This window comes from Mastacembelus armatus, chromosome 9 (genome assembly GCF_900324485.2).
Source record: "Mastacembelus armatus chromosome 9, fMasArm1.2, whole genome shotgun sequence".
Classification (NCBI taxonomy): Eukaryota; Metazoa; Chordata; class Actinopteri; order Synbranchiformes; family Mastacembelidae; genus Mastacembelus; species Mastacembelus armatus.
In genome coordinates, this window is record NC_046641.1 from 9,527,426 (window position 1) to 9,554,389 (window position 26,964).

Sequence of the window (26,964 nt, forward strand, 5' to 3'; positions counted from 1 at the left end):
GGATAAAGCGGAGCCAAGTGTCACTGCTGTTAATTGTTTGGCACAAGCACCACGGAGCGGTGTCGGTAATCTGGACAGTTTTACGCCTTTATCAAATACACTCATGCGACCGCTTAGCTGTGGAGATCTGGACGTTATGATTGAGTTAAACTCGGTGTCATTCAGGACCATATGTTGAGACGAAAACCGAGCGTAGGAGCCGGACTCGACACTTTGGGACGCTGTCTGGACCGGAGGACGAAGCGGCTAGCTCGTAGTAAGTCAACAGCTGCGGTGCCAAGAGGAATACAAACACCGTGTGTGACACCGCTAACAAACGGGACACGGAGCACGGGATAATCTGGCCCAGGACAGCCCTGCCAATCGCCTGGCGTTGGTAATATAAGATAAGTTGGTGCGAAGATAACACCTGGTGACGGTACTGTCACCTCGACATAGAACCAAGCGCCCAGCCGCCGTCCAGGTAAGCTGATGACCGTGTCCGTGCCCAGGTTTAAACACGAACCCACCAACTCTTGTTTGGTGTTGTTTGAAATTAAACCAACCCAGAATCAGTGTACTCTCCCTGAACATATTGCTGCCTCCGCCACCATTTGAGTGCGTCCGTGCGTGCGTGCGTGAGGCTCCAGCTTGCCCCCATGGCTGGGGTTTTATGGAGTATTTTTGCCCACCACTGGAAACACACAGCCTGCACTATGTATTTTGCTGCCGCATGCTCCTTTGGGACGTGACAGCATCTTGCAGTAGTAGTTTTCACCCACAGCATCTCTGGTACAGTCAGCCAATGCAGTGTGAGTGACACACAGTTAGTTAAGATCACCTGTGTGTAATCAACGTGCAACAAGTGATATGTGTTTGTTATTGTTTAGTACACTTGTATCTGAAATGTCCACCTGCTGTTTAGCCAGTTTTCTTGTAAAGCTGCTTCATGAGGACAAAGGAGCGTAGTGCCAAACAAATCCATTACAAACTATCATTTGAAACTTCCCAAAGCTATGACTGTTCCACGGAGTATGGTAAGGGCAGCTTACAGTGTAAACTGCTAAAGGGTAAGTTAGAAAATGAAGTGTGCAGGAGGAATACTGGTGAGGCCAACAGGCAGAGTAAGTCACTGATTAGAAAAAAGAAACTCACATGACATCCTGTCTGTCTGATGTTTGCCAGTGGCATGGACAAGGATAAACTGAACTGGGAGAAGGCTCTGTTAAGATTTAGCTTTTTGCTCTCAGTTTTATAGTATATGCCAAATGCTGCACAACAGCAGCAGCACATGATCTCCACCTTGAAGCCACTGTCATGATGTTATGCTGTTGGGTTGTCTTCTACAGCACAACCTGAAAAGCTCCAAGGAGTTGCAGCTCCTGACACTAATTTAAACCTGTGCAGCCATGGAGTTAAAACGGTAATCATGTCCTGGAGTGGCCAGACCTCAGCCGTTTCAGGAATATGTGGCAGGACTTGAAATTAGGTCTTACCCTGAAACCTCGAACTTTGTAATCAAGAGCAGAGAAGAAGTGGTTTGTCCTGATGTACAAAGCTGTAATAGATGGTAATGTTTTAATTCTACCACCATCATTGGAAATACAATTCACAGCGTATTAGTGTAACCTGGCATAATGATTAATTTCTTCGGATTCAGAGAAGTATGTATAGATTCAGGAGTCATATTACAAAGTATTTTAAGTTTTCCTGAACCACATTTTTTCATCTCAACCAACCAGCTTCAGTGTCACCAAAACATGAGCTGCTGACATCTCCACTGCTGCGTGCTCTAATTCAAAGGCACCTGGAATATCTAAGAGGTAGCCTTAGGTGGGGGCCCAGATGCAGGGTGGAAGAAGAAAGCTTTTTAAGTCAATACTCTGAGTGATTTTGGAGCTTTAGGGCAACTGAAGAACAAACTCTCAATCAGAATCACTGCTGTATGCTTTATATGTAATCCTGGCTGAAGAGGGCCATGCTTTTTGAAGATGGGAATTGATGGTGTATTATTAAAGGAAAAAAAAAAAAAACAGCAGCCCGACTTTGGCCTCCAGTCTTAGGCCACCTTCTTCTTTTCCACCCAACAAAAGACAAGTGTTTATATTCTTGGAAAGAACATTTTTCATTCAGAGTACCAAATTTTTTGTGGTGTTTTCCATGTGACCAACCTAGAGGGAATCCAGTGGTAAATTAGTGTTTTAGTTGTTTGAGATAGCCTTTCCAATGTGTTTATCTGTTTTCTTAGTTCTCAATGGTAATTTTTTACATTTAACCTACTGATGAAGTGTATTTGTCTCTATTTTAGCCACTGTCACTCTCCCTGTCACAGTGTTTTGAGGATGAACCACTTATCCCTCAGCGAGCTATGTTGCCTGTTCTGCTGTCCTCCGTGCCCTAGCAAGATTGCTTCCAAGCTGGCCTTCCTGCCCCCAGAGCCCACATACAGCCTCATGTGTGATGACAGTGGCAGCCGATGGACACTGCACCTGTCCGAGCGTGCCGACTGGCAGTACTCTACCCGTGAGAAGGACGCCATTGAGTGTTTCATGACACGCACATCAAGAGGGAACCGCATTGCCTGCATGTTTGTCCGCTGCTCACCAAACGCACGTTACACGCTATTATTCTCCCATGGAAACGCAGTGGACTTGGGCCAGATGAGCAGCTTCTACATTGGCTTGGGTTCACGGATTAACTGCAACGTCTTCTCCTATGACTACTCGGGATACGGGGCGAGTTCTGGGAAACCCTCTGAGAAAAACCTATATGCTGATGTGGATGCTGCCTGGCACGCACTCCGATCAAGGTAAGGCAAGATGAAGGTAGAGGATATCTGGCAACCTCTATTTGAGAAGAAAGATGGAGTACTTGGATATGAGGAATGAAGTGAGAGTAATTAAGTAGCACACAGACGCTATAATTGATTTATGTAAAAGTGGAGACAAAAGCCTGTGTAGCTGTAATGTGTCATGCATCCTGAACAAGCTACTTAGTGACAGGATCTACGCTGATATAAAAATACAACAAAGTGTAGATGAGGCGTGACGCATTGCATGGTTTTAACCTGCATGCATGATATAGTAGCACAACCCTAATCTTACAGGGAAAGGAGAAGTGACGTAACAGGAGTAAATAATGCAAGCAACTTTGCATGAGAACTTTAGCATGAACAGTTTTGTCTAATCTTCCCTGTAAAGCTGTTAAGTGACAAATTAGGCCGTAAGCTGTGTAAACAGCAAGAAAAGAGTCATGTCTGTTCACGTCAGTTTCATTGAAAGGTTTTGCATTGTGAGCGAGTGACATTGTTATGAGTAACAGCGGTGGAAACCTCTCTTTTCTGCCTGCAGCTATGGGGAAGTTTCACAATTTGCCTAATTATTGTCTGGGCCAACTGAAGTTAAAAGCTCCTGTGAAATGAAACAAGACGAAACTGGGCTTTGACTATTGATGAGGAAAATCATATAGCCATGAAGATATAACATATATAACACAACAGAGTTAGAGGAAGAAAATGTTCAGACTGTTCAGAAGGAGCGAGGCTTATTAGACTGAACTTGATAAAATCATGGGTGGAGAGATGAGGACTGCAAGTGTAGTAGGGACGGCATGATGTTCATGTAGGCGATAATCGGGAGCGTGGTTTCTATGATTATGCTGGCCACCCATATGTAGGTGTGAGTGGGCGCTCTGCTTGTAACTTTTTGTTCTCCAGGCTATGAATAGACTATCAGTTTGCTCATGTATGGGCTGGTATTGACTTCCACTGATTTGGCAAATTGGTATCTTGTAACATAGCTTATAGATCTCAAACTACACCCCTGGGAAACAGTTTTTCTTAAATTTACCATCCTGTCTTCTAAATGTTTTAAATGTTATCTCAGCTTCAGGAGGACCCCCCCTCCATGTGCCTGTCCACATGGAAGCAGTGTTGATCAGTCTGTCCACATGTCCCTCAATTCCTTCCATCCATGTTTAAAGGCCTCTGCTTATTGTCTTTCACACTCTCATCATCTCCTCCTTTTGTCTTTTGTAACACTACAGACATTGTCTTTAGGGATGAGTCACAAGCACCTCTGTTTTTGAGACATTCAATACACACATGCTCAGGTGTATGTATGTAGAGCTGAAACAATCAGTTGAGTAATAAATGAAATTTAAAAAGCAATTGGCAGCCTTTCAGATCATTCAAATTATTTGTCTTCAAGCAAGACTTCTCAGTTGTTAGTTGCAACACTACTACACAAGTGCACATGTGACAGATGCTGTCGCTGCACACCTGTTTCGACTGAGAACAGGATGTGGGGGAGTGTACAGTGCGGTGTGTGAGAAAATACTGTGCCCGCATCACAGTTGTGTTTATGTGGATGAGGAGGAAAAAAGTTCATCCAGTGAGCCACTAGTGTTTTATCTTTTTTTTGTACTTCCTTTTGGAAAAGAAACAAATGACCTAGAGGGGGTCATGGGGGAACGTTCGCTCGGGGAAACCAAAAAATGCTGGAAAGGTAGTCAGCCAAAACTAGGCCTCCCTTATGGCACTGCTGATGTTGGGTGTATGTTCTTTCTGTGGTAAATAAAGGTGTTGGCACTGCAGAGGTTTTAAAGTGCTGGTGATGGACATTACTGTTGGAGCCTCTGGCACCAAAATCATGCTGTCTTTTTACCTACTGAGTTGCTGTGGATCTGTCAGCCCATCGCTGACATTTAACACAATCTCTACCATTTTACAAAATCTTCTTATAATCTTGTTTACATAAAGGACCTTGATTAAATAAGGAAGATGGTAAGTTAAACAGGAAGCTTTTGATCATAAAGACTGTGCATACAGGAAGTGGGGTCTGTGAAGAAGAACCTGCTTTTCTGGTGGCCTGAAATGTTGCGTTCATGGGTGTGCTCAAATACATTCCTTCGCTTTAATGTGGAAGAGTTTCAGTCATTCACGTTTCAATTTAGCAAACTTCATTTCCGGGAACACTACCCAAACAGCTTACCAAAGTATTATTTAAAGTGTTCAGTGTGACAGAAAAGAAGGAGAAAAGCAAGAGCAAGTTGGGTTTTTATTTTTTTATTTTTTATTTTTTTTCTTTCTTTCTCCAGTTGACTTACTTTTTATCTTAGATGATACACTGAGTGTCCTGCTCCCACACAGTTGTGACGAGCACAGATATTAGCCTTGAAATTTCATTTAATCTGAGCAGAAAAGAACTGCTAGTTTATTAGATTATGTTTGGCAATTTGTGTGTGGGACAGGAAGTGGTGACACCAATCCATGATATAATTGCAAACCATAACTGCAGGCTACTTTTATTAGATAAGTTTAGTTACATAGCTTGACCTAGTGCGACCTACTTCTTCCCTATTTTTTTCTGTTTTCTATATGCCGTGTTGCCCAGGCACTGTTTTTACTCTTGGTGGAGATATGGTATGTAAATTAAAATATATTTATATATTTTTTTCAATTAGCGTCTTAATTTCTGAGGCCATACACCTTAATCGGATGGGGGGGTGTTACATTAAGGCTCCAGGGATGTAATAGGTGGAACAAGCAAACTGTTTCTGCATGTGACATAAATGAGCTGTTTATTAAAAAAAGGGAATAGCAAGTATGGTAACGATTTTCTTAGGGAAGAAACCTCTTGAAGATAAAATGAGAGTTTTAAGAACAATAAAATTACTTGATGTTCAAGAAGTTGCTACTTGTGTGCATACAGCATGTCCTGTGCCTTACAGTCCCAGAGTTTACAGTCCCTCAGCACAGTTGGACTGAATTCCCCCCCTGAAAACAATAAGAACAAGTTGTACAGGGTTGGATGCTTATTCTTTTCTTTCGCTTTCTCTACTTTTTGTAATTACCTTTTCACTCCATCATAATGTATAGACTTTGGCAAATAAAGGACTAGGTCTCTGTAGGAACAGGTTATGACATTCTGAGGCTTAAGACTTTTGTTTGTGGCTGTTCTTCCTGAAGCCAGTTTCTTTGTGATGGGAAGAAAGGTGTATAAATGTCGTGTGTGTATACACTGCCGATACTGGAGGTGCAGGACATTCAGCTAGCTGTACATTTAATTGTTTTTCTACATGTTATGTCATGTCCATGTCATAAGTGATGCAATCATTAATCCTGAGTGTTATTTTTGTAGATAATAGACATAAGAACATCAATGCCATGTCAACTCTGCTGCCTGTCAACTCTGTTTTGTCACTTACACATTAGTAATAAGGATGAAAACAAGCCTTAATGTTACCAAAAGCTCTGACTCTTTTTAAAAAAAAAAAAAAAAAAATAGGGTCATGTGGTTATGAAAGTGCAACATTATGTAATAGTGTGATGTGGCAACTTTTATGGTGCGTGAGGGAATTGTCATGATGGAGTTGAGCACAAAGACATCTGGCTCAGGATGTTCTATTCTTTATTTGAAATGAAATATATATATATATATATATATGTTTTTAAATACCATATGTTTTTTTTGTTTTGTATTTGCATGCTTTTTTGGCTCCACCAAATCTCTATCTGCGAGAGCTCCAGGATATTTTTTGTCTCGAGAGTACTTCCTATATTGCCTATACACGCTACCCCCTGATGTTATATCAGCTCAATAAGCACTTTACTTTGACATTGATCCCTGGCTGCAACTTTACCCTTTTCCTAGACAATAAAGACAGTTATCCATGATGTTTCAGAGCTTTCCAGAACAAATTCACAGAAATAAAATGCGTTTTTTTTTTCAGGTTTTTGAGCACAAATAGAAGTTAAGAAGGAAAATGTGTGTTTTATGTGCAATTTTCTGAATATTTCTAACATACTTTTCCACATTTGTATGTACATAACCTTTTAGTGTAGCCTCTTTAAAAGCTTGAAGTAATTAGGGTCCGTAAAATATATTATCATGTTTTCTGCCTTTTGACCCAGTTTTTTGTATATAATGTCTGTAATGGGTCGGGGGCTGTGGCACATTCGTAATTAACTAACTTATGTGATAGAAAAACAGTACAACTCAGCCTTTTGACCCGGCTGAACATGAATCAGCTGCATTGTGTTTATAACATCAAAGGGCCTCTGTGCATGGCCTCACTTTAGTTGCATTTCTGTCATGTTAGATGAAATGCACAGTGTGAAAAAGTGGCTATCTTATCTCTTTTCTTGTTGTACTTCATCTTTTTTTGTCCTGGCCTTGTCTGCCTCTGCTTTGGTTTTTTATGTCAGCAAATCTTCTTCTTCTTATGATTCAGCCAACAGCAAATTCTGTTGGCTTCCCTTGAGTGTCAAGGCGCTTGTGTAGGCTGTGTAGCTTGTGCTTTCACTTTACTCCGCTGTCATATGACTCAGGGCAGCCACCTGTCACTTTGCTAAGCGCAAATGCTCAGCCAGGCACACCGGCACACACTCCTCCTCTGTTCTTTTTGTTTTTTTTGTTCAGTCACAGTGGATGAGGCACTCCCTTCACCTGAGCAGGGAGTGGGTGAGATGATTCATTTGCATGCGTCAGGGGGTTTTACCCAGCCTCCATTATCATATGAAAGATTATACATAGGAATGTGTTGTCCTACAATTTGTTGTAGCACATTAAAAGAAAGAAACCAGTGAAAAAGACAGTTTATTTACTGAAAAGTAACCAAGATGACAAAAGGCCTTAGCCCACTTCCTCTCTTTTACATGGTGTGTGCGCGCGTGCATGTGCGCGCGTGCACGTCTGTCTGTGTCTGCGCGTGCATTTATGTGCGTGCGTGTGTTTTCCACTACAGAAGGGCACTGTGTCATTTTCTTTGCCCTCTCAGATGGAGGCGGGCCAGCAGTCAATCCTGCTAGTCTAATATTGAGTAGTAGCCTAGCAACCGATTTCCAATGAGCTTTTAGATCGAGGTCTTCCCACACTGTGGCCAATAAAAACAAATAGGAAAAACTCACTTCCTGGTCAGTCATCTTATTGATCTAAATCAAAACTCATCCATCTTCAGACATTCAATAGTGGGGGAAAAATTCTTACAAGCATGGATCCACAGAGGTAACCGACCATTTACAGTGAGCGATTGTTTACTTTTATTTATTGAAATCTCAGTGGGGGGCTGGGCTGATTGAAGCCACGAGACAAAAGCTGCTGTGCCTGTTAAGTCAGTTGGGTGGAGTGTCCCTCTCAGCGCAGAACAGGAACATAGTCCTTATTATACTTCCTCACATCTTTCATATTTAATTCACTCTTGCTGACCTTTTGAGCATTAAATGGAAATCGTAACATTTACATATTTCCAAGACAAATCAGAAAAGACAGTGGAAGTACACAGTTGAAGCACAAATGAGTTAAAATGTGCTAAGCATAACGGCACATCACTGAAACATTTCAGTGAAGGATCCCCCTGCTGTGCAGATGGTACACTGATCTGTTAAATATCCCTGTACATATGTTCAGGATATCCTAAAATATCTACTAGTCACAGTGACTGCTATGGAATGAGAATATTTTGGTCTTCAGGGATCGAGAGGTGGGCAGCCAAAGGGGAACAGTAGACGAAACAGGGGAATGAAGAAAGATGTGATGCATAATAGATTGGATTGGTGTCAGGAGACAGAATTGATGAAAGGGGGGAGTATTATCATGGGGCATATTTTGCTGTGGCTTATTGATGTCTATTCATGCTGAAATGCAATGGGGTAAATTGCAGACTAGTTTTGAAGGGGTTTCATTAGTGCGGAGGTGGCTTGTAGTGCAGGCTTTTAACATGATCTGATCTTCACTGCAATTGTTCACTTATTTGCAGGGTCATTCAGTGGAAGGTCACATGTTTAGGCCTTGCATTATTTATTGTATTTAAACGTGCTTAGGCAAAATAATGCTTCTACTTGCTGAATGTTAAGGTGTAAAAATGTCAGCACAGCATGTCAAATGAGATGGTTAAATCAACAAGCTATCCCATAGCCTGTTAACAGTTCACATGATGACCAAGATTTGTTTTTTGTTTTTGTTTTTTTGTTTTTTTTAAAACCTCCCCTCTGACTTTGTGTAGGGATTACCTTGTACTGACATCCATGAGTGTTTGTGTGTCTTGTGTGTGGTTTTACTGGCCTGATGTGGTGACAGACATTGAATAGAAAAGCAAAAGTAAAATTGTGTACACCAAGCAATTTACCCTCCTTTCTTCTAGGACAATCAGCACAGTAGCAGTGGTCTCTGGTTGCTTGATTTATTTATTTGTTTTCAGATTTTTTGGGGGGGGAAACTTAGACCTAAGCAGGTCATATCAGAGTACTATTGTAATATTTTTTTTTTTTTCTACACTTTGTAGATGCTAACAGTTTCCCATGCTGTGCCAGTATTTCCATCCCTATTTATACTCTGTGAAGGCCAGCTGACACACCAATGGTAAACAGCACCTATATTCCTGCTAATGACTATGTCTGTGTGTGCACATTTTCTTCTGTCTGAAGTGGCTGTGCCTGCACTTTAGTCTTTTGCCCTTTTGTAGCAGTAGGCTTGTGTTACTGCAGAAAGTTTGTAGTAAGATGTGTGTGTAGACTTCATAATTATAATAATCCATCAGAGCAGTGTGGCTTGGTGTCAGACTTGGCATTCATGTATGGTGCATCACCCTGTATTATAGGAGGGCAGCGGCCGAGGCTGTAATGTTGAGCCTGTAATGTCAGTGTTCCTAATTTTAATAATAGAGTGGAGGAGAGATTTTGTCAGGCCGACTGTAGCCGTTTACTATGCACCATCTAGCAGTGCAGCAGCAGACAGGGATGCAGTGTTCTCAGAGTAGCTTTCAGGTCGTCAGCTGACTGCTTGCTGGAGTGGGTCACGTTCTCCATAATCAGCGGTGGAATGTCTTTGCTTCCCTTTTCGCCTCTCTCTCCCTCTGTCTCCTGCACCCTCGACCCAGTATCAGTGGTCTTATGCTCTCTTTCTACCTGTTTTGCTCTTATTCCTCCTCCTCCTTTCAAAATAATGAGACTATACTGCTGGTCCTTATTGTTTAGCTGCTTTGAAAAGGAGCAGGGGGAAAGTGAACCTTGTCTGCATCACATCCTGGGATGCTTGTTTTAGGATGGGTCTGTAATCACTGAGTCACTGTGGCATGACGTTTGCGCCAATAATAGAGTATGAGTAAGTCTCAGTTAGCACACAGGTGTGTGTTTGCTTATGGAGCAGCATGTGGGGGAAATGAGAGAACGATGGGAGACTAATTGGCAGCGAGTGTGTTTACTGTCTGATGGGTACAAAACACGCTTTCCCTAAAGAATTATAGTTACACTGTTTTATGAGAAGCAGCTTAAGAAAACCAGACACTAATTACTGGATTCCACAATATATCATTTACTCGTGCGATCTTACCAGCCAAGCTGCTTTTTATAATTAACAAAAGGCCAAACTGGACACCTGCCAAAGTCTGGTAGAGAACACAAAAATAACCTGAATATGTTTGGCTACTAAGAGTGTAAATACTGCGTTACCATCAGCACAAGTGTGATATTTTGTTTTTCTCGCAGGTATGGCATCCGACCAGAGAACGTGATCGTGTACGGCCAGAGCATTGGCACCGTGCCCTCTGTGGACCTGGCTTCCCGTTATGAGAGTGCCGCAGTCATCCTGCACTCCCCACTCACCTCAGGCATGAGAGTGGCCTTCCCTGACACCAAGAAGACATACTGCTTTGATGCCTTCCCAAAGTGAGTGAACTGTCTGGACAGATGGCACGTGTGAAAGCCAAGCTAAAAGTATCACAAACATGCACTGACACACTTAAATATACATTTAAAAATAAACTCTGTAGCAATAAATTTGCATCAGGGAAAACACATATACGCACACAAAAACCCACAAACATGGACTATAAGTTTAGATGTGTCAGTTTCAGGAAATGTTTTGCATCTTATTCAGTCTTGGTGCTTAAAAATGATCTCAATAGCTTCCTCTGGTGGTCAGTCAGCAAACTAACTTTTACTTATTTATTTATTTATTTTTGATAGTGTTGATAAATGCAATAACTAAACCCAGATCTTCTTTTCCCTGTCTGTCTTAATTATTTTCCTCACTCCAAAGTATTGACAAGATTTCCAAGGTAACGTCACCGGTGCTGGTGATCCATGGTACAGAGGATGAGGTCATCGACTTCTCCCATGGTCTAGCACTGTACGAACGCTGTCAGCGCCCAGTGGAGCCGCTCTGGGTGGAGGGGGCCGGGCACAACGACGTGGAGCTCTATGGACAATACCTGGAAAGGCTCAAGCAGTTTGTTGCACACGAGCTTGTCAACTTATAGAGGAGCTGGAAATGAGGGTGGAGAGAGAAGACGAGAAGACGCAGTGGTTTTCAGGAAAGGTTTGATGGTGGACAAAGCAAATGACTTTTTTTTTTTTTTTTTTTCTGTTTTGTGAAGTAACAGGTAGAAGTGTTTCTGTGTAGTACTGACTTTATGGTGGTTGACTTCTCTCATTACAAAACTCCTCTCCTCCTTGAAGTTCCAGTTTGCCCCAGCTCGAGGCTTGCCCATGCTGTCCTCTCCACTGCAGCTGTGAACTTATAAGTACCCATTGTTTGGTTTAGCTTTTAGATTTTTTTTTCATGTCATGTTGAAAATTGCACATTGTGAAAGTGCGTGAATGAAAGAGGAAGTAGACGTATGCAGACGTGTACGTGCAGTATATGAGAGAGTGTGAGTGGATGTCACATTTTTGCTGCCTTTTGAGAAGGATGTGATCCATGGTTGTAAATGGAGTCCAGTCAGTTCTGAGAAATAGCCTTACTACAAACTGGACTAGACCAGAAATGGACCAGATTCTCCCTTATCCAAGTGAACTCCATCTGGCTTCAGATCAGGTTTGGTCCCACACACTGCAGTCACCATGATATATTTTTTAAGGTCTTGGTTTACTGTTTGTTATATTTTTATATTGTACATGATATAATATTTGCACCTACCAGCTATCAGCTGTCCCTGAAGAAGTGTACAGGACAAACTGACATATTATCTAGCTGTGCCCATTGTTGCCAAATGTTTAGTACAATATATTGCAGAGGAGACTTACACACAAAGATGTGTACTTTGTATAAATGACATCTACAGTAGAAACATCTCCAAATCTCTGTTAGCTGTTTGATGGTACAGTTTGCCGCTCATGTAGCCAGTTTAAAAATAAAAAAAAAATTTAAAAAAAAAAGAGGATATGGGTAATTTCCTCACTGTCTTTTGAAAATGTTTTCACAGTTCCTACTTCTGAGTTTACCTGGAAGTATTATTGCTGTAATATCAGTATCACTACACAGTAGTCAACGAACTTGATGTTTTCAGAAAAATGCAGTGCTGGACAGTTTTGTGGAGAAAAACCAACCCCTGCTTAGAAATATGTATTCACCCTGATAGAGTAACTGTTATGAAGCCCTATGACAGTGTTTTCTGCCTGTGGGTCTAAAGATATAAAGTTAAACTATATAATATATTATATCATATTATATTATTTATATATAAATATAAATAATATTTGTGTGTGTGTGTGGTTATTGAACATCTTATGTTTGTACCTGGATCATATCTTTCTAGATGTTTCTTTTTATATGATTTAAGAAAATGTAACTACTGTGAAAGCAGCTGCATTCGGTGCACTGATCAAGACTTGTACCACTAATGCCAGTCAGAGCAGAACAGTGAACGCCGGCATCAATCAGTCACACTTTGTTGTTAAAAATCGCAGTGTTGTATTTTAAGATATAAAGGAGCATTTACTTTAGTACATATGAATTTAAAAAATGTAGATTTGTGTAAGAGGGTCAGCATTAAAGGATGAAACAATGAAACAAAAGGGTTTTTTTTTTTTTTTTTAACTTTTATCTTTCTGTCTGCATGGTGTTTCTGGATCCACTGTTGTCTTTTGATTTGCCCTTTAATGCTGAGTGTGGCAAAGCAACATCTTAGCCAGCTGATAACTGCATTATGGCACTGTCAGTGCAAAATGCAAATGTCACTGCATGCCACAAAAAGGCTAGTTTCTCTTGTTCTGACCTGTACAACAGACTGAGACTTGCATAGGAAACCTTAATTACTCACTTTTACTCACTTTATCTGTGTTACCCTTGAGCCTGTGTTCACAAAAGAGGTCAAATATTGTTGGTAAGTGACAACTAACCAATAAGACAATGGGTGCTACTGTAAACATTCAGGTCTGCTTATTTACATGTTGAGAGAAAGCAATGATAGCTTGGTGTGGTTATAGTCTGTTGTTATGAAAGCTACTTTTTCATATTTTAATAAGTATAATAAGGTTCTGCTTTCTTTCATGTTCACTTTGTAAATAATATTTACACTTCACATTTTGCTATTTTTCTCTCATGAGCTTTTATCGTCACCTGAACTGTAGTTGGTCTTACTTCTCAAACTCTTAACAACTATTAGATAGGTAGGCCATTATTTTGACTTTTCACATTGATTTTTGACTAATATCTGACTTGATTAGATTAATTTTTGTATAATGTATTTCAATACAGATGGAACTTTAATGTAATAACAATATTATCATAGTAACATGGATATCGAAAATAAAATTGTATTTAAGGAACTGCCTGACTTGTGACTTTTCATTTTAATTTTAGGGGAACTCTTAACTTTATCTCTTTAGATGGAAATAGAACCTCTTGTGTCATAACAGCAAGTAATGACATGTTTTTGTATGCAAGTATGTGAGCAAGTTGATAACAATATACTCTGCACTCCCTTTGTCGTGTCTTTTTAGCAAGCCCAAAATGTTTGGGATTACCTAATTTTGTTTTGTCTTAGTTTGTAAAATAGAGCCAATGTGCAAATTGTGGCTCTTGAAAATTGTGTATAAAATTTATAGGAGTTATTCTACAGTTATTTGTACGACAGACCAAACTCTTGTTGTATTAGTGAGATTATCAGTGTCTCAATATTTCTGAGATTATCAGTGTTTCAATATTTCTGAATTCAAAATTTCTAAATTTAAAAGTTTTCAAGTCTCAGGTCTGACACGGAAGAGTGATGAATATTTTCTCTTTCGCACCAGCAGGAGGCGCTGTGGCCGTGGTTTAAGCCCCTCCCCTCACTCCACGCTGCTTCAATGCTCCTCGCGATTCGTTCATGACCCCACGGAAACCCCTACATCCCTTTGTTAAGCTTTAAGAAAGAGACGTGTATTACGCTCTAAAATTGCCCATAGGAGTGTGAGTGTGTGAGGTTGTTTGTCTCTATGTGGCCCTGTGATGGACTGGTGACCTGTCCAGGGTGTACCCCTGCCTTTCACCCAAAGAGAGCTGGGATAGGCTCCAGCAGATCCCTGTGACCCTGGTTAGGACTAATTGGTTAGAGACAATGAATGGATGGACGTGTCTTACGATTCAGTAGTGCTAGTGGGCTACCTACATGTACAATATATAGCATTGTTTATATAATATGACAAATTGAAATATACTAGCCACTATTTCTAACAATAAATTCATATGATGATTGTAATAATACAGGTACTGCTATTTCTACAACAGTAACTATTACTACTCCTCTTCTAACTATGAAGGCTGTGACTGCTGAGGTCATTGTCATCGGGGTGTTTTTTCTGGACGTGGGGGTAGTTACGCCCTAGAATTAAAAACCATTGACCCCTGAAAGGAGCAGCCAAAAGGAAAAGAAGAATGAGCACAGGCTAATTCCAGTATTTTCACAGTCACTATTGCCAACTAACATGTCTATTTATAGTACAATAAAGACATAATGAAAGTAATCTGAGAATATAAATACAATCATTTTATATGATAATCACAATAAAATCTAATACATTTTTAATAGGGGGGGACTTTGGAGAGATTGATGACTTGGACTGTACTCATGAGAGCTAAGTATTAATACTTATTAGTCTACTACTAAACCACCATAGGAAATTAATATCTACTACTACGACTAGACCGTTTATGTGTCGGAGTTTATGTTTGTTCTATATTTTCCCATAACCTTGAACGCATCGTCACTATCCCTCTTCCAAGCCTGCCCCCCTCTCGGTGTGTCTGTGGGCTGGTCGACGGAGCGACGACAGCCCATTAGCAGAAAAAAACACCATGTGAAGGGAAAGTATATAAAAAGGGACGCGGAAATCAAAATTGCGAAGGTGGGAGCGTATTAAGTTATCTCTTCACCACTGGCTCAGCGTTTGTGACGGCTGGGCAGGGAGCGCATGGACAGAGCCGGAGTGGAGCAGGACAGTCTCTCCAACGGTAACGGTACGACCCCACCGTCCGTCCACTTTGTGTCGGTCTGTGTGTGTCTGTCAGCAGCTGGGGGTGACTGAGGGTCTGAGGGGGTACACCTTTGACTTGTGAGTTGTTAACATGTGAACTGTTTTTCTTCGGCGTGTTGACAAACCGGTTGATAGGGACGGTTTAGCTAGTTAACGTGTTTAAAAGTTGTCCGCCTCGTCGCTACGCGTCCCCTCCACACTGTACAGCGAAGAAAAGCGACTGAAACTCAAAACTGAACTCTTGTTTTTTTTTTTTTTAATCTCTTACCTTCACCTCTCTTACCTCCTACTGCGGAACCTCTATTGTTTTACGGTCATTATGGTATGTATCTCTGGTATGTAACGTCAGTATGGTATCTGGTTGGGGGTTCCTCTTTTGCGGAGCTCAGTGATGAATTTACTCAGGACTCTCTAAAAAGAAAATAGTGTTTCTTTATTGTGAATTAAAGTGTTGAGGATTGAGTCATTTCGGTCCAAACAATCCCATTAGTCATCACAGGTAATATAACCCCACCATATTAGTAATATTAGTACGTCAGTCCAGTAGTAAGAGTTTTGTATTAATTTAAGAAACACGTGGCTCAGTGATTGTTCACACAGCCAATTCATATTTCCAAAGTAAATAATGATTTTAGAGCTGAGGAATGTGTGATAGTCTGTCCCGCTTTGACTCCAGGGTTTCCCCCCACATCTGTTTGATATTCAGAAGCTCTGAAAGCAGGAAAATATGAGAATGAGGCCGGGATTGAACCAGTCCCTGACTTTTAGGAAATGCATGAGGTCCATTAGGAGCCCTGTGATCGGTGTAATTTCCAGACGTGGAGTAGCCCTGAGGTGAGTAAGTCCACAACTCTTTTTGCTCTGACAGGTGAGACTAGCAGGGGAGCAGGAGCAGCTCGGCTCTTTATGGAGAGGAATGTGAGCCTGAGTGGGGTTATAAAGACTGAAGCCTGGGGGCCCCCTGCAATCACAGGGCTACCATTGAGTCCTTATAATGCAGGGCTTAGTCTGTGAGACCAAGGGATATATAAGAGTAATGAAGATACCATTCCAGCTGAGGTGGATTAGGTTTTGTTTAGGCTTAGATGTGGAAATGAAGTTCCACATCTTAGTTCAGGATTAAATGGGGAGATGACCCTTACAAATATTGGTTCAGATGCACTTTAATGAAATAATTAAAGCTCAAGTGGATGAAGCAGTTACTGTCAGGCCTAGCTTATATCATGGTCTCCATAAGAGCCTGGGCTCTTGTGCATCTCTTTGTTTCTGAGTTAGAGTGTTTTTTGTACTCTGGGTTAAAATTAATGCTAATTGGCTTGACAAGACAATGGTCAGTTGTGTCTGTGTGTGTATGTGTGGGAGTCTGTGCACACATCTTTGCATGTGAAATAATGATACACACTCCAATGAGTTAAAAACTGTGCTTCCACAGAACCTATTGTTGCAGTCTTGCACTTTTAAAAACCACTTAAAAATAAGTGGTCATTTTTCAGGTCATGTGGCCTGAATCTGATGAGTAAAAATTTGAACTCCCTGACATTTGGTTTATGAAGACCCATCATGTGGTGATGTCATTACAGGGGTTTTGTGTTAAAGAAAAGTGCCACTTAAGCACTTTTTTTCTGCTGTGTCATTTCCTCCATTAGTGTATTTGTGTGTGCAGGTGTGTGTCCATATGGCATTTTCCTGTGTGTGTGTGTCTGTGTGTCTGTGTGTCCGTGTCCATGGCTTCACTTCACTTTGTGCTACTTGCGTTTGTTTGTGTGAAATGAAGGCAGTGCAGACTCAAGCTGGAGCTCTCTCCGCCTTCCCTATTGTAATTGGTGCCATCTGTTATGGCTGTGTTAACATAGTCTGAGGAATGTTGCGATCCATTATTCACAACCTCCTTCGTTACTGTGGACAAGAGCAGCCAGTGTCATTCAGTTTAAGCCAAACAATCCAGGGGATAAATTGACTATTTTGGAAGGAATAGATTAATAGTCTTTTAGATCCACTCTCAAGGGCTTTACGTGGAGGTCCATGAGTAAGATACTTATTGCTTGTTTCTCCCAAATCAGCCCTTTTCTTCTTTCACCTCCTACTGTTTTTACTCTCATTTTATGTGCTTTTTAGTGTTTTTGATTTCTTCTTTGACATCTTCTCTTTGAAGTCTTTTTCGTTCACTCCCTCATTTCATCAATGAGTGCAATACAGATGTTTTAAACTGTGAGTAATTCATATAATTTTGTTGTTAACAAGGATAATTGAAAGAAGTCCAACAACAATATGTCCAACAGACCCCCATCAAAGTAATTTTTAAAAAATCTTAATGAACATAAAAGCAGATGTGACAGACATTTGGAAAGTACACTGGATTGAAATATTGAGGCTGAGCAGCATTTTTCAACTTTTCTGAGGAGAGAGAAAAAAGAGGGTGACATCATTTTAAGCCACACTGTAAATGTATTATATATCTCTTGTGTCTTTCAGACGTTCTCAATTTTTCACCTCTCAGGTAGCAGACACATATAATATGCCGACAAGTGATGGTCCCAGCCATTTCCCTGCCTTCGTGGCTCCATCCCATGGCAATCACCAGAGGTCTCCGGGTTATGTCCCTGGGAGAGTGGCCCCAGTCCGCTTGCCGCCATCTGCCAAAGCTCCACCACCTCCACCGATAAAACCCCATGGCCCGCCACCAAACCGACAAGCCTCTTTCAGCCTGTCAGAGGAGAACCAGCGCAGGGAACGTGCTCAGATCCTCCAGCGGAGAAAAAACACACTGATCTGCTTTGGCGTGTCCATGGGTGTTTTCTTCCTCACACTTATCCTTGTGCTTAGCCTTAGAACTGGAGACGTGTTCGACGGTAAGTGTTACGAATTGCTGATTTTTTATTTTTTTTTAAAATACACCTTTGTTTTTTTTGTATAAATATCCCCCTTAATGTAACCCATGGCTTCCTTGTTATATATGCCTTTTTTTTTTTTTTTTTTTGAACGTCACTGCCTCATTTGTTAATGATGGTCATGTTTGCAGGAAATTGTCCAGACCACAACACATCCCTTAGTATTTGGAATCCAGGCCACCAACCAGATACGGATATTGTTGTCAGGAGAGGGCATTTGTTGAGATTGGAGTCTTCTGCTACCTTCCGTTCACTAACCATCCAGTCAGGAGGTAAGCACATCAAGGTGCATTACAAGTATTATTTTGAGGTGTACCACTGACAGATTGACTTTTATTAAATATGACACAATATTCAACACTGATCAACATGTTTGTCATTCCTCTGACCACAGGTTGTGTAGTTTTTGCAGACAGTCCTGATGGCTCAAAAAACATAACCTTGAGAACACATTACATCCTCATGGAAGATGGCGGAGCTCTTCACATTGGTGCTCCCAAATGTCGCTACCGTTCTCATGCCACTATCGCCCTTGTGGGCCGCTCTGACAACAAGGCATTCCCTGAGGTCCCTGGCTTGGGCCGCAAGTTTATTGGCGTTAAGAGTGGAGGAACTCTGGAGCTGCATGGTACTCAGAGAGTTTCCTGGTCTTTGCTGACTCGAAGTGTCCCTGCCTCCGGGCTGGCCACAGGGGATTATGTCAATCAGCGGAACTTCAGCAGAGGTATCAACCTGCGTGTTGTGGACCAGGACACTGCTGCTGTGTTGCTGTCTGAGCGCTATGACACACATGAGTACTACAACGACAGTCGACGGCTCACCCAGCTGCTTCGGTCTCTGCCGGCAGGCCGCATTGTTGCGCTGGCTGTAGGAGACTCGGCCATCAAAAGTCTCCTCCAGGAAACCAAGAGTGCTATTGAAGAGAAGCTTGGCAGCAGCTTGGTCCGTGATCTAAAATACAGGTATATGCAGGATACACCCTGGACAGATTGTAAGTGTATTACTGGGCTTGTATTTATGTTGTTGTGTGAAGTGTGTGAGTTTCAGTCTTTATTTAAAGAGTTGGATTTTAGCTTTACGTGATATTAGATCTTCTGTCACTCAAGCACATGTATGCATGCATGCATGTGTTTCTTTCAATGGAAAGTCTAAATGCAGCATTTTACTCTTGAGGTATTTGTGTATCTTGGCCTAGTTGACTGAAAAGCCAAGTGCTACACCAGATTCTTCAGTGTCACATTTCATCTCTGTGAGTGGGTACCAAGGCAAATCCCCTAACTTCCACGGCACAGTGGTTTAAATAGATCATAAGGTAGATCTCCATGTATGTTCAGAGATGCTTGTTCATATGCACTTTCTTCATATCCTTTTTATCTTAACATTCTGTGGATTAGCTATGGTAGGAAGAACACACTTAGCATGCATATATGAGACAGCATACAGTTTAACAAGTTTATGCTGAAAGAGTTGGGTGGTAAAGGCTTGAAGATTGAGTATAATGAAGTGAAGATCAATTTATGACTTGTAATGGCACGCTGCAGAGAAGCTGCAGATAATGTTGCTCAAACATATTTAGAACATTTAGTATTTTGTCAGTGTTCTAACTTCTGGGTGCCCTAGGCATTATTCATAAACCCCGGCCCTTATAACTTCTACTTTACACTTGATCGTAAATAGACAGCTACAAACTTGCACATGATCCATATACCTTCTGAATTTTCAGTGGGTTGATGTGGTTCTTGAGGTTGAACTCTGTGTCTGCCTGGCGCAGATACATGAATGTGTTGGCTCCTGCCTCTTGCCTATTAATCCGTGTTTTTAATGTTTGTCTCTCAGGAGAGCACTTCACACTAACATAAACACACGCTCATGCTGGCCTGTGGTGAATCCACCTCTAGCCTCCACACATTTGCTGCTTCCAGTCAAATGATGAGGTTGCTAAAACAACAATTAACATCAAGAATGTGGCAAAAGGAAAAACATAACCTCGAGAACAGAAGCGAAACAGCCACTCTATCCCCTTTAACTACTGGACTCCCTGCTGTTTGATTTACACTTACACAGGTCAGATCATATATTAGCAGCCTGAAGACAGAAAGGGAGTCTTCTTTGATGTATGAGAAGGTCATGTTGGTCAGCCTCAGTTTGGGTTGGTTAAGGGTTTAAAGGTCATGCCATAGTGTAGAACACTGGTCTTATAATGTATTCATGAAAGTGAAAAAGGCCTTAAACCTGTTCAGACGCATTCAGCTAATCTTTGGCAACAAAAAATAATTCTTAAGAAGATACGGGTAGATAAGATAGGGCACATTTGAAATATTAAAGGCTACAAATCTCAGTAGACGCCCTCAAAAGTACACCCAGTCCCTTTCATCATCCACACCCTCAGGCTCCACCACTCAAATCATTCTTGCCTCTCCTTATTTGATCATTTTAATCTCATTTCATTTCTTGGCATTCCTACTATATAAAATAGTGTGCAACAGAATGAGAAGGGATGGTTTGAATGAAGTTTTAGACGTGGCAGGTACATCCATTATTCCTCTGAGCTCCTTCCAAAAATCTTGTATCCTCATTTTTTACAATCCCTCAACTTCTCTCATATTCTTTAGTTTACTGCCTCTGAGCATCTTTTTATTATTACATGTCATTCACTAATACTCAGTCTCCTGCTCCTCTGTGTCCTCCTATTTTGCTTCAGGCTCATCACAGGCATTCGTTCTGCCTTCAGGGCATTACATTAGTGACTGGTTTAATATGTTTACAGATACCCTACATAAATGTCTCTCGGTTATAATCTGTAGAATAGTCTCAGTGAAAGAGGTTTGTGTACGTGGTCAACCTTCCTCATTCGCTTGTCTGACACACACCGACACTCAAACATAGAGAAACTTTGATCAGGTCACACGTTTTATCTGACTACCTGTTGCATGTGATAGATATTCCTGATTTTAATGTTCTGCAAGAAAGAAAATGTGAAAGAAGATACTCTTTGAAACTGACGCCCTCTCCTTTCTGTCGCTCTCCCACTTTTCATCTACAGACAGGCTTGGGCTTTGGTCTCAGTGGTTGATGGTGGTAAAGTGTCGTGTACTGAAGATGGCAGAGAACATGAAAACCATGACACCAGAGGTAGAGCTCTAGCAAGACGCAACTTCACCACCGTGGATGGAGTGAGTTTCTCAGTCACCGCCTACAGCGAGTGGAAGAATGGTGAGCACCAGCTTGTGATCATATCAATTCAAAACAGTTTGAACATAAACTATATTTATTCATAATCAGAAGTGGTGGGCTGGTGGGAGGATATGCTGACTTAATTTTCTGACCACAGAATGTTTGGACAGGTCACAACATGAAATGTTATGTTTGGATCTAGTGTTTCCAGATTAATGTTATGTACACAACACCGTCTGGGTTTACTACTCTCCTACGTGGGCCTCTTGGACTACATGTTTGTCAGTTTGCCATGGCTTTTGGTAGGCACAGGCATCAGGTACCATTTCATGTGCCACACTGAAATGGAACAGAGACCACGCCCATTCTGCACAAATGCTCGGTGATCTACAATGTAGAAAACAAACACTGAATGTGAAGGTGTGTAGTTAAGGTGTTACTGATATTGTGCTAGTTTTCTTCGTTATGACAAATGTTTTGTTTAAAACAGCCTGTTATATAATGTTGTGGGAAATGATAGCAAATGAAGCTTTCAGCACCACTGGATGGAGGGAACGAGTGAGACACTGTTTATTTCAGTAAACTTTTGTAGTTAGTCACCTATGAAGTGTGTAAATAAGCGCCATTGGCAGTATAGTAGTTACTGAAAGAGAGTAGAGCTGGAATAAGAGGTAAGTTATTGGATTAAAGAGAGTGAGCGTCCTCACCCCCTGTGGTGGCAGAAATGTTACCAGCAAAAACACTGATATGGAACAGTGTGTATTTATTTTAGTGCTTAGTGTGTGCCTCCTCTGATTTTATGTAGGTGGTCCATGTTTGATGCTTGGTGTTTTTAACAATAAAAGGTTTAAGTATCATGGAAGCTGTCCAGGTGAAATGAACAGCTTTCTCTAGCTTTGTGGGGGTAAAGATTTTGGAAGAAGATGACAGGGTGAAAGTGTGGGTTACCACAACTGTTTTACCAATCTATCAAGTAAGCATGAAAGACATTGTTGTGCATATGTGGGTCACAGTGTTTTTGTGGTCATGCCGTTATGTTGAAAACCAGGTTTTAAGGCAAATGGAAGAGAGTGTGGTTGACTGGTTGAGTGTGTGTGATTTAGGTGAACAAGGACACCCTTCGCATTACTTTTATTTATCACAGCCATTTTTCATGCACCTTATAAAATGCACTGCACAGTGATGCATTTTTTTTTTTTGTATTTTTATACAACGTTGTTGGCTGCCACAAAACCACCTGCATACCTGGAATGTTGTTCTTTTTAAAGTCCTGTACTTTACCCCCAACCTCCAGGTTTTGCCATCTCAGGCTTTGAAGTGGATGCTGTGGACCAGGTGGTGCTGAACCTACAGGATGAAGTGCAAAACACCTGGAAACCTGGGGATCAGATTGTTGTTGCCAGTACAGACTACTCCATGCACCAGGCTGAAGAGTTTACCCTTCTGCCCTGCCCTCACTGCACCAGCAGGCAGGTCAGGATAAAAGGTGAGAGAGAGAGAGAACGACTTGGCGTGTTGAAAGGGAAACTAGGTTTTCTGGACTGCAAACTATAAATTATAATGACTTTGTTTTCTGTTCATCCACTCAGTGTTTGTTTTATGACTTGTAATCTGATCCAGTGATTGTACGGCAGGTACCATCTTGAGCAGAGCGATTCTTGTAAATATATAGAAGGTACGAAAGACAAAGGAAGGAAGAGCTATGGAATGTAAACTACATGTATGGCATGTTATAGACCTGGTCAGAAGACTAATGTTGTGCCAGGAGGAGAGGAAAATAATGATCTTATACCACTTCTTTATTATTGTCAATAAATGTGATTAGCAGATAATAGTGCTACAAAGCCTGAGGTCCAGAGAGATCTCATTTCCTGTTCAGCTGTTATGATGATGTGAGGTTACTGGAGGGGACTAAAAAGGGAGTCAGCTGATGTTTTTATAGTAATCATCATATAATTACAATGGTTGTATGGATTTTGATTCATCACTCCTGCTTTACTCCCTTCTACCATCTTCTGCTCCTGTAATGTTGATGTGTAACAATCAAGTTTTTGTCTGTCTCTAGCTGACTTATTTCCTGATCTCCTTCCTCTGTCAACAAATGGCAACTCCCTTCTTGGAGAGAAGGGTGTATTAGTGTGTGTGTGTGTGTGTGTGTGGGTGCGTGTCTAGTTTTTGTGTTGCTGCTGTGAGAAAGGTTGAGCAGCTGGAGTATTGCTGTGTGATAACATTGTAAGTTGTACCCTGTGGGCAAGGGTACTTTCCAGATCATCGACTAGCTGATTATTTTGTGTTACATATGTGTTTGATTACGTTTGTGTGTAAATGTTCTGTTACTTTTTTGGTTGTCCATTATTTTGGGTGTAGGCAGTTGCTTACATGTGCTGTTATGCAGACTTCCTGTGGCTGACAACATTTTTAGAAATAGACACCTTTAGTGGAAAGGTGTTTATTTCGGTGTGACTCATGACACCTGAGAAAGGTTACAGAAGAATGACAAAACTGTGTTGCTGTTATTGAGTTGTTTTCTTGTCTTCTTTCTTTGAATGGGATCAAATGAAGGGGCTGCCATTTGAATTCAATTCTGTACTATATTTATTTTTAAAGTCACCTAGTTGTAGCATGTGACCAAGAAACTACCTGTCTGTGCTGCCCAGGGAAGCCACAGTATAACCATGTTGGAGAGATAATAGATGGAGTCGACATGCGTGCTGAAGTGGCTCTTCTCTCCAGAAACATTCTCATCTATGGAGAAATGGAAGACTCCTGTTATGGAAACAACATGTGCCGGTTCTACAGCCATGACACCTATGGAGGCCATATCGAGGTGTGTTTTATGTGTGTTTGTTTTTGTGTGGGAATATATTGACACAACTATGTGTAATGTCTGTATTTGTTGATGTATGTCTGCATGTTTTGACATGATTTTATGTTGTTATTAATGGTCAGTATGTCTGCAGTAATCAGTATGATAGCTCCCCTACTGCAGAGCTCAAGTGTGCATGCTTTTCATATTTATATGCAGTCTTAAATGAGAAGGGTTATTCATGTTCTCACTTTAGTTTCTGTGAAGCTCTAATCACTTTATACTCCCATCTCTACTCCACTTTCTTTCTCTCCCTCTACTTGTCAAGATTTAATTCATATGGTTGACATTCTTTTGAACAAACATGGAAGACAGAAAACAGATTAAGGTCAAACATGGCAATAATTGGAGCAACATATCCTCACTGACCTGCATGGTTCTGTATGTAAACAGTGAGATCACTATGATTTGGTTAATGAGTTAATGATTGTGTGATTCTATTGACAAAGGTGGCAAATACATTCTTTAAGCTGTGTGTAATTGACACCCCCCCCCCAGTGCTAAACAAAATAAATACTTTTTTCTTTCCATTTCAACAGTTTTTTTTTAACCACATTAACTGCCTCCAACAAAAACAAACTCACTCACATTACACAATGTACCTCTATAATCGACTATCCTAGCCCCAAACTAACAGACCTCAACAGCAGAGTCCCCACACATACCACTCGCTACTGCACATTTTCTTCAATATACTTTGCAGACTACTCTAACCTAGATGTAGATATAAACGCTGAGCAGTCTTGTCAGTTTCTTAAATGAATATGTGCACACAAGAACTTATGTGTGTGTCTTTGAATGGCTGTGCTGGATATATGGCATTTATCATTTGAGGCATCGTGTGCATTGCACATACTCTATAATCCAAGTTTGTGTTTGTGTCACAAAGAGAGAGGGGGGATGATCGGTATGTAATGTGTGTATATGTGTACTTGTGTGAAGTGGGTGAGTTACAGTTAGCTGGAGGGATTGGCCAATACCTCCTTAACAGCAACCAGACTGTGTGGATTATGCCATACCCACAAAAATACCTCCTAGAGAGCACTGTACAGCAAATTTGTATTGGCTCATTTGTTGGCGTTTGTTGGCTTTATTTGCTTCATTTGGGTTTTGTATGTGTGCATCTCTGTGTTCAGCTTTGAAGTGTGTGTCTATAACTCATATTTCTTATTCATAAATAGAAACATGAGTGGTTTTAGACCAGTTCGACTCTCTGGAACACTTTCAGCAAAGCTATAGTTCATATCCCAGTGGGATCATTCTGTGAACTTAATCCTTTAAATGTACCAGAGTAGAAAGACACTTACTCGACTTTTGTAATTTACTGTTGCAATGTATATCAGCTAATTGTCCTTGTTTGATTGAGGTAAAAATCTCTCTCCACCACCCCCCATTCCAACCTTTCATTGTTCTGTCTCTCTAACGTCAGATCTTTGGCAACTTCTCATCGGTGCATCTGTCTCACATTGAACTGAAGAACATGGGTCAGCAAGGAGAGAATGGCCGCTACCCCCTCCACTTTCATATATGTGGGGATGTTGACCAGAGGGGGGGCTACCAGGAACCCACCTATGTGGATGGACTCTCCATACATCATTCCTTCTCCCGCTGCCTCACTATCCATGCCACCAACGGTCTGCTGGTTAGTAAAGTGTGGGAGTGTGGGTGATGAATAAGTCTATAGTGGATGTAAAAATGTAGAAACAATAGATGGGGTCCAGTCTGGACCTATGCTGTGGGATGATGTCAATCATGAAGGGTGAAGAATTTATTTGCAGTTAAGCTTAGTTTAAGTTATTCTCTTTCTACATGTCAAGACATGACATGACGTGTCATGACAGCAATGGGTTAAATTTTGTCCTTGAGGCCAAAGGATAGAAAATATTGTTCCTGGCTGTATGCAGGAAGGAAATGGGTTTTTTATGAAGTTAAGGCTAACATTGTTTGATTGATGTTCTTCCTGTTTTTGGCATAACGACCATGTTTTTTTTTTTTTTTGTTTGTTTGTTTGTTTGTTTTTTTTAATTACTCTCTTACTTTAATTTTTTTTAATTACTTTTTTAAATTACTCTCTTGATACGATCATTCTCTATGTAAGTCGAGATAGATTTAATAAAAAATCAGTCTAGACAGGAATTTCTTTCAGGAATTTTGAGCATTTAAGGTGGCAGGCATTCAGTTGGAACATACTGTATTTTCCTTTGGGTTGGGTTGTTGATGATTCCAGGATGGGCTGACGAATGTCCTAGCCCTCTTGTTTACCAGGATTTCTTGCATATTTCCATTAGTTGTAAACTACCCCTTCCTTGAAAAAGGCCATTAAGTGTAATTATTTTTCCTTTCCTTTCCAAAGACCCTCCTGTGCTTTTTTTATATCTTGTGTTCTTCTTTTTTTTTGGCCCAGGTGAAGGACACTGTAGGTTATGATACCTTAGGGCACTGTTTTTTCCTTGAGGATGGAATTGAGCAGCGAAATACTTTCTATCACAACCTTGGCCTGCTCACTCGACCTGGGACACTGCTGCCCACTGACCGCAACGAAACTCTCTGCATCAGCATCAAGGACAAAGTCTACAAGGGCTATACTCCCTCACCCAGCACCGAGTGCAAGTAAGAAATTAGAACAATATCCATGTCTCTGCTTAGAGATATGAGTACAGAGCAGATTGATTGAAAGGACATGAATTTCTGCACTATCATTAAGAACACATCTTTGAGTACTTACAGTGCATTGCTGAACAACATCTGCAACTCACGTTATGGAATTGTCAAATTATATGTGCATCAGTAGTGAGGGTGTAAAAATAATTTTACTTTTAAATTTA

General features: G+C 40.9%; 2 protein-coding genes across 6 annotated transcripts in view; both read left to right on the plus strand.

Moving 5' to 3' along the window:
• On the plus strand, positions 1–13,526 carry abhd17b (abhydrolase domain containing 17B, depalmitoylase). 2 transcript variants are annotated; one of them, XM_026320712.1, is made up of 4 exons: positions 1–463; positions 2,288–2,788; positions 10,463–10,642; positions 11,016–13,526. In XM_026320712.1, exons 2-4 carry the CDS (start codon positions 2,322–2,324, stop codon positions 11,233–11,235), a joined length of 867 nt encoding a protein of 288 aa, XP_026176497.1. In that variant the 5' UTR covers positions 1–463; positions 2,288–2,321; the 3' UTR covers positions 11,236–13,526. The 2 variants fall into 2 exon arrangements, with proteins under 2 accessions (XP_026176497.1, XP_026176498.1); XM_026320713.1 differs by having other exon boundaries at positions 2,312–2,788.
• cemip2 (cell migration inducing hyaluronidase 2) overlaps positions 11,645–26,964 on the plus strand; it is a 25,910-nt gene continuing 10,590 nt past the window's right edge. Inside the window, exons 1-9 of one of the 4 annotated variants that reach the window (XM_026320708.2) lie at positions 11,645–11,792; positions 17,709–18,060; positions 18,231–18,371; positions 18,494–19,061; positions 21,143–21,312; positions 22,568–22,759; positions 23,931–24,100; positions 25,569–25,781; positions 26,544–26,749. In XM_026320708.2, coding sequence (XP_026176493.1) covers positions 11,676–11,792; positions 17,709–18,060; positions 18,231–18,371; positions 18,494–19,061; positions 21,143–21,312; positions 22,568–22,759; positions 23,931–24,100; positions 25,569–25,781; positions 26,544–26,749 — 2,129 coding nt within the window. In that variant the 5' untranslated portion in view covers positions 11,645–11,675. Of the gene's footprint in view, positions 11,793–14,972; positions 15,195–17,683; positions 18,061–18,230; positions 18,372–18,493; positions 19,062–21,142; positions 21,313–22,567; positions 22,760–23,930; positions 24,101–25,568; positions 25,782–26,543; positions 26,750–26,964 lie in introns of those variants that run through there. The other 3 variants (XM_026320711.1, XM_026320710.1, XM_026320709.1) reach the window with 3 other exon arrangements.

Coding starts and splice junctions, on each gene's coding strand:
- abhd17b (XM_026320712.1), top strand. CDS start 2,322: ATGAACCACTTATCCCTCAGCGAGCTATGTTGCCTGTTCTGCTGTCCT. Junction 2,789..10,462: donor TGGCACGCACTCCGATCAAG/GTAAGGCAAGAT, acceptor TTTTTCTCGCAG/GTATGGCATCCGACCAGAGA. Junction 10,643..11,015: donor TGCTTTGATGCCTTCCCAAA/GTGAGTGAACTG, acceptor CTCACTCCAAAG/TATTGACAAGATTTCCAAGG.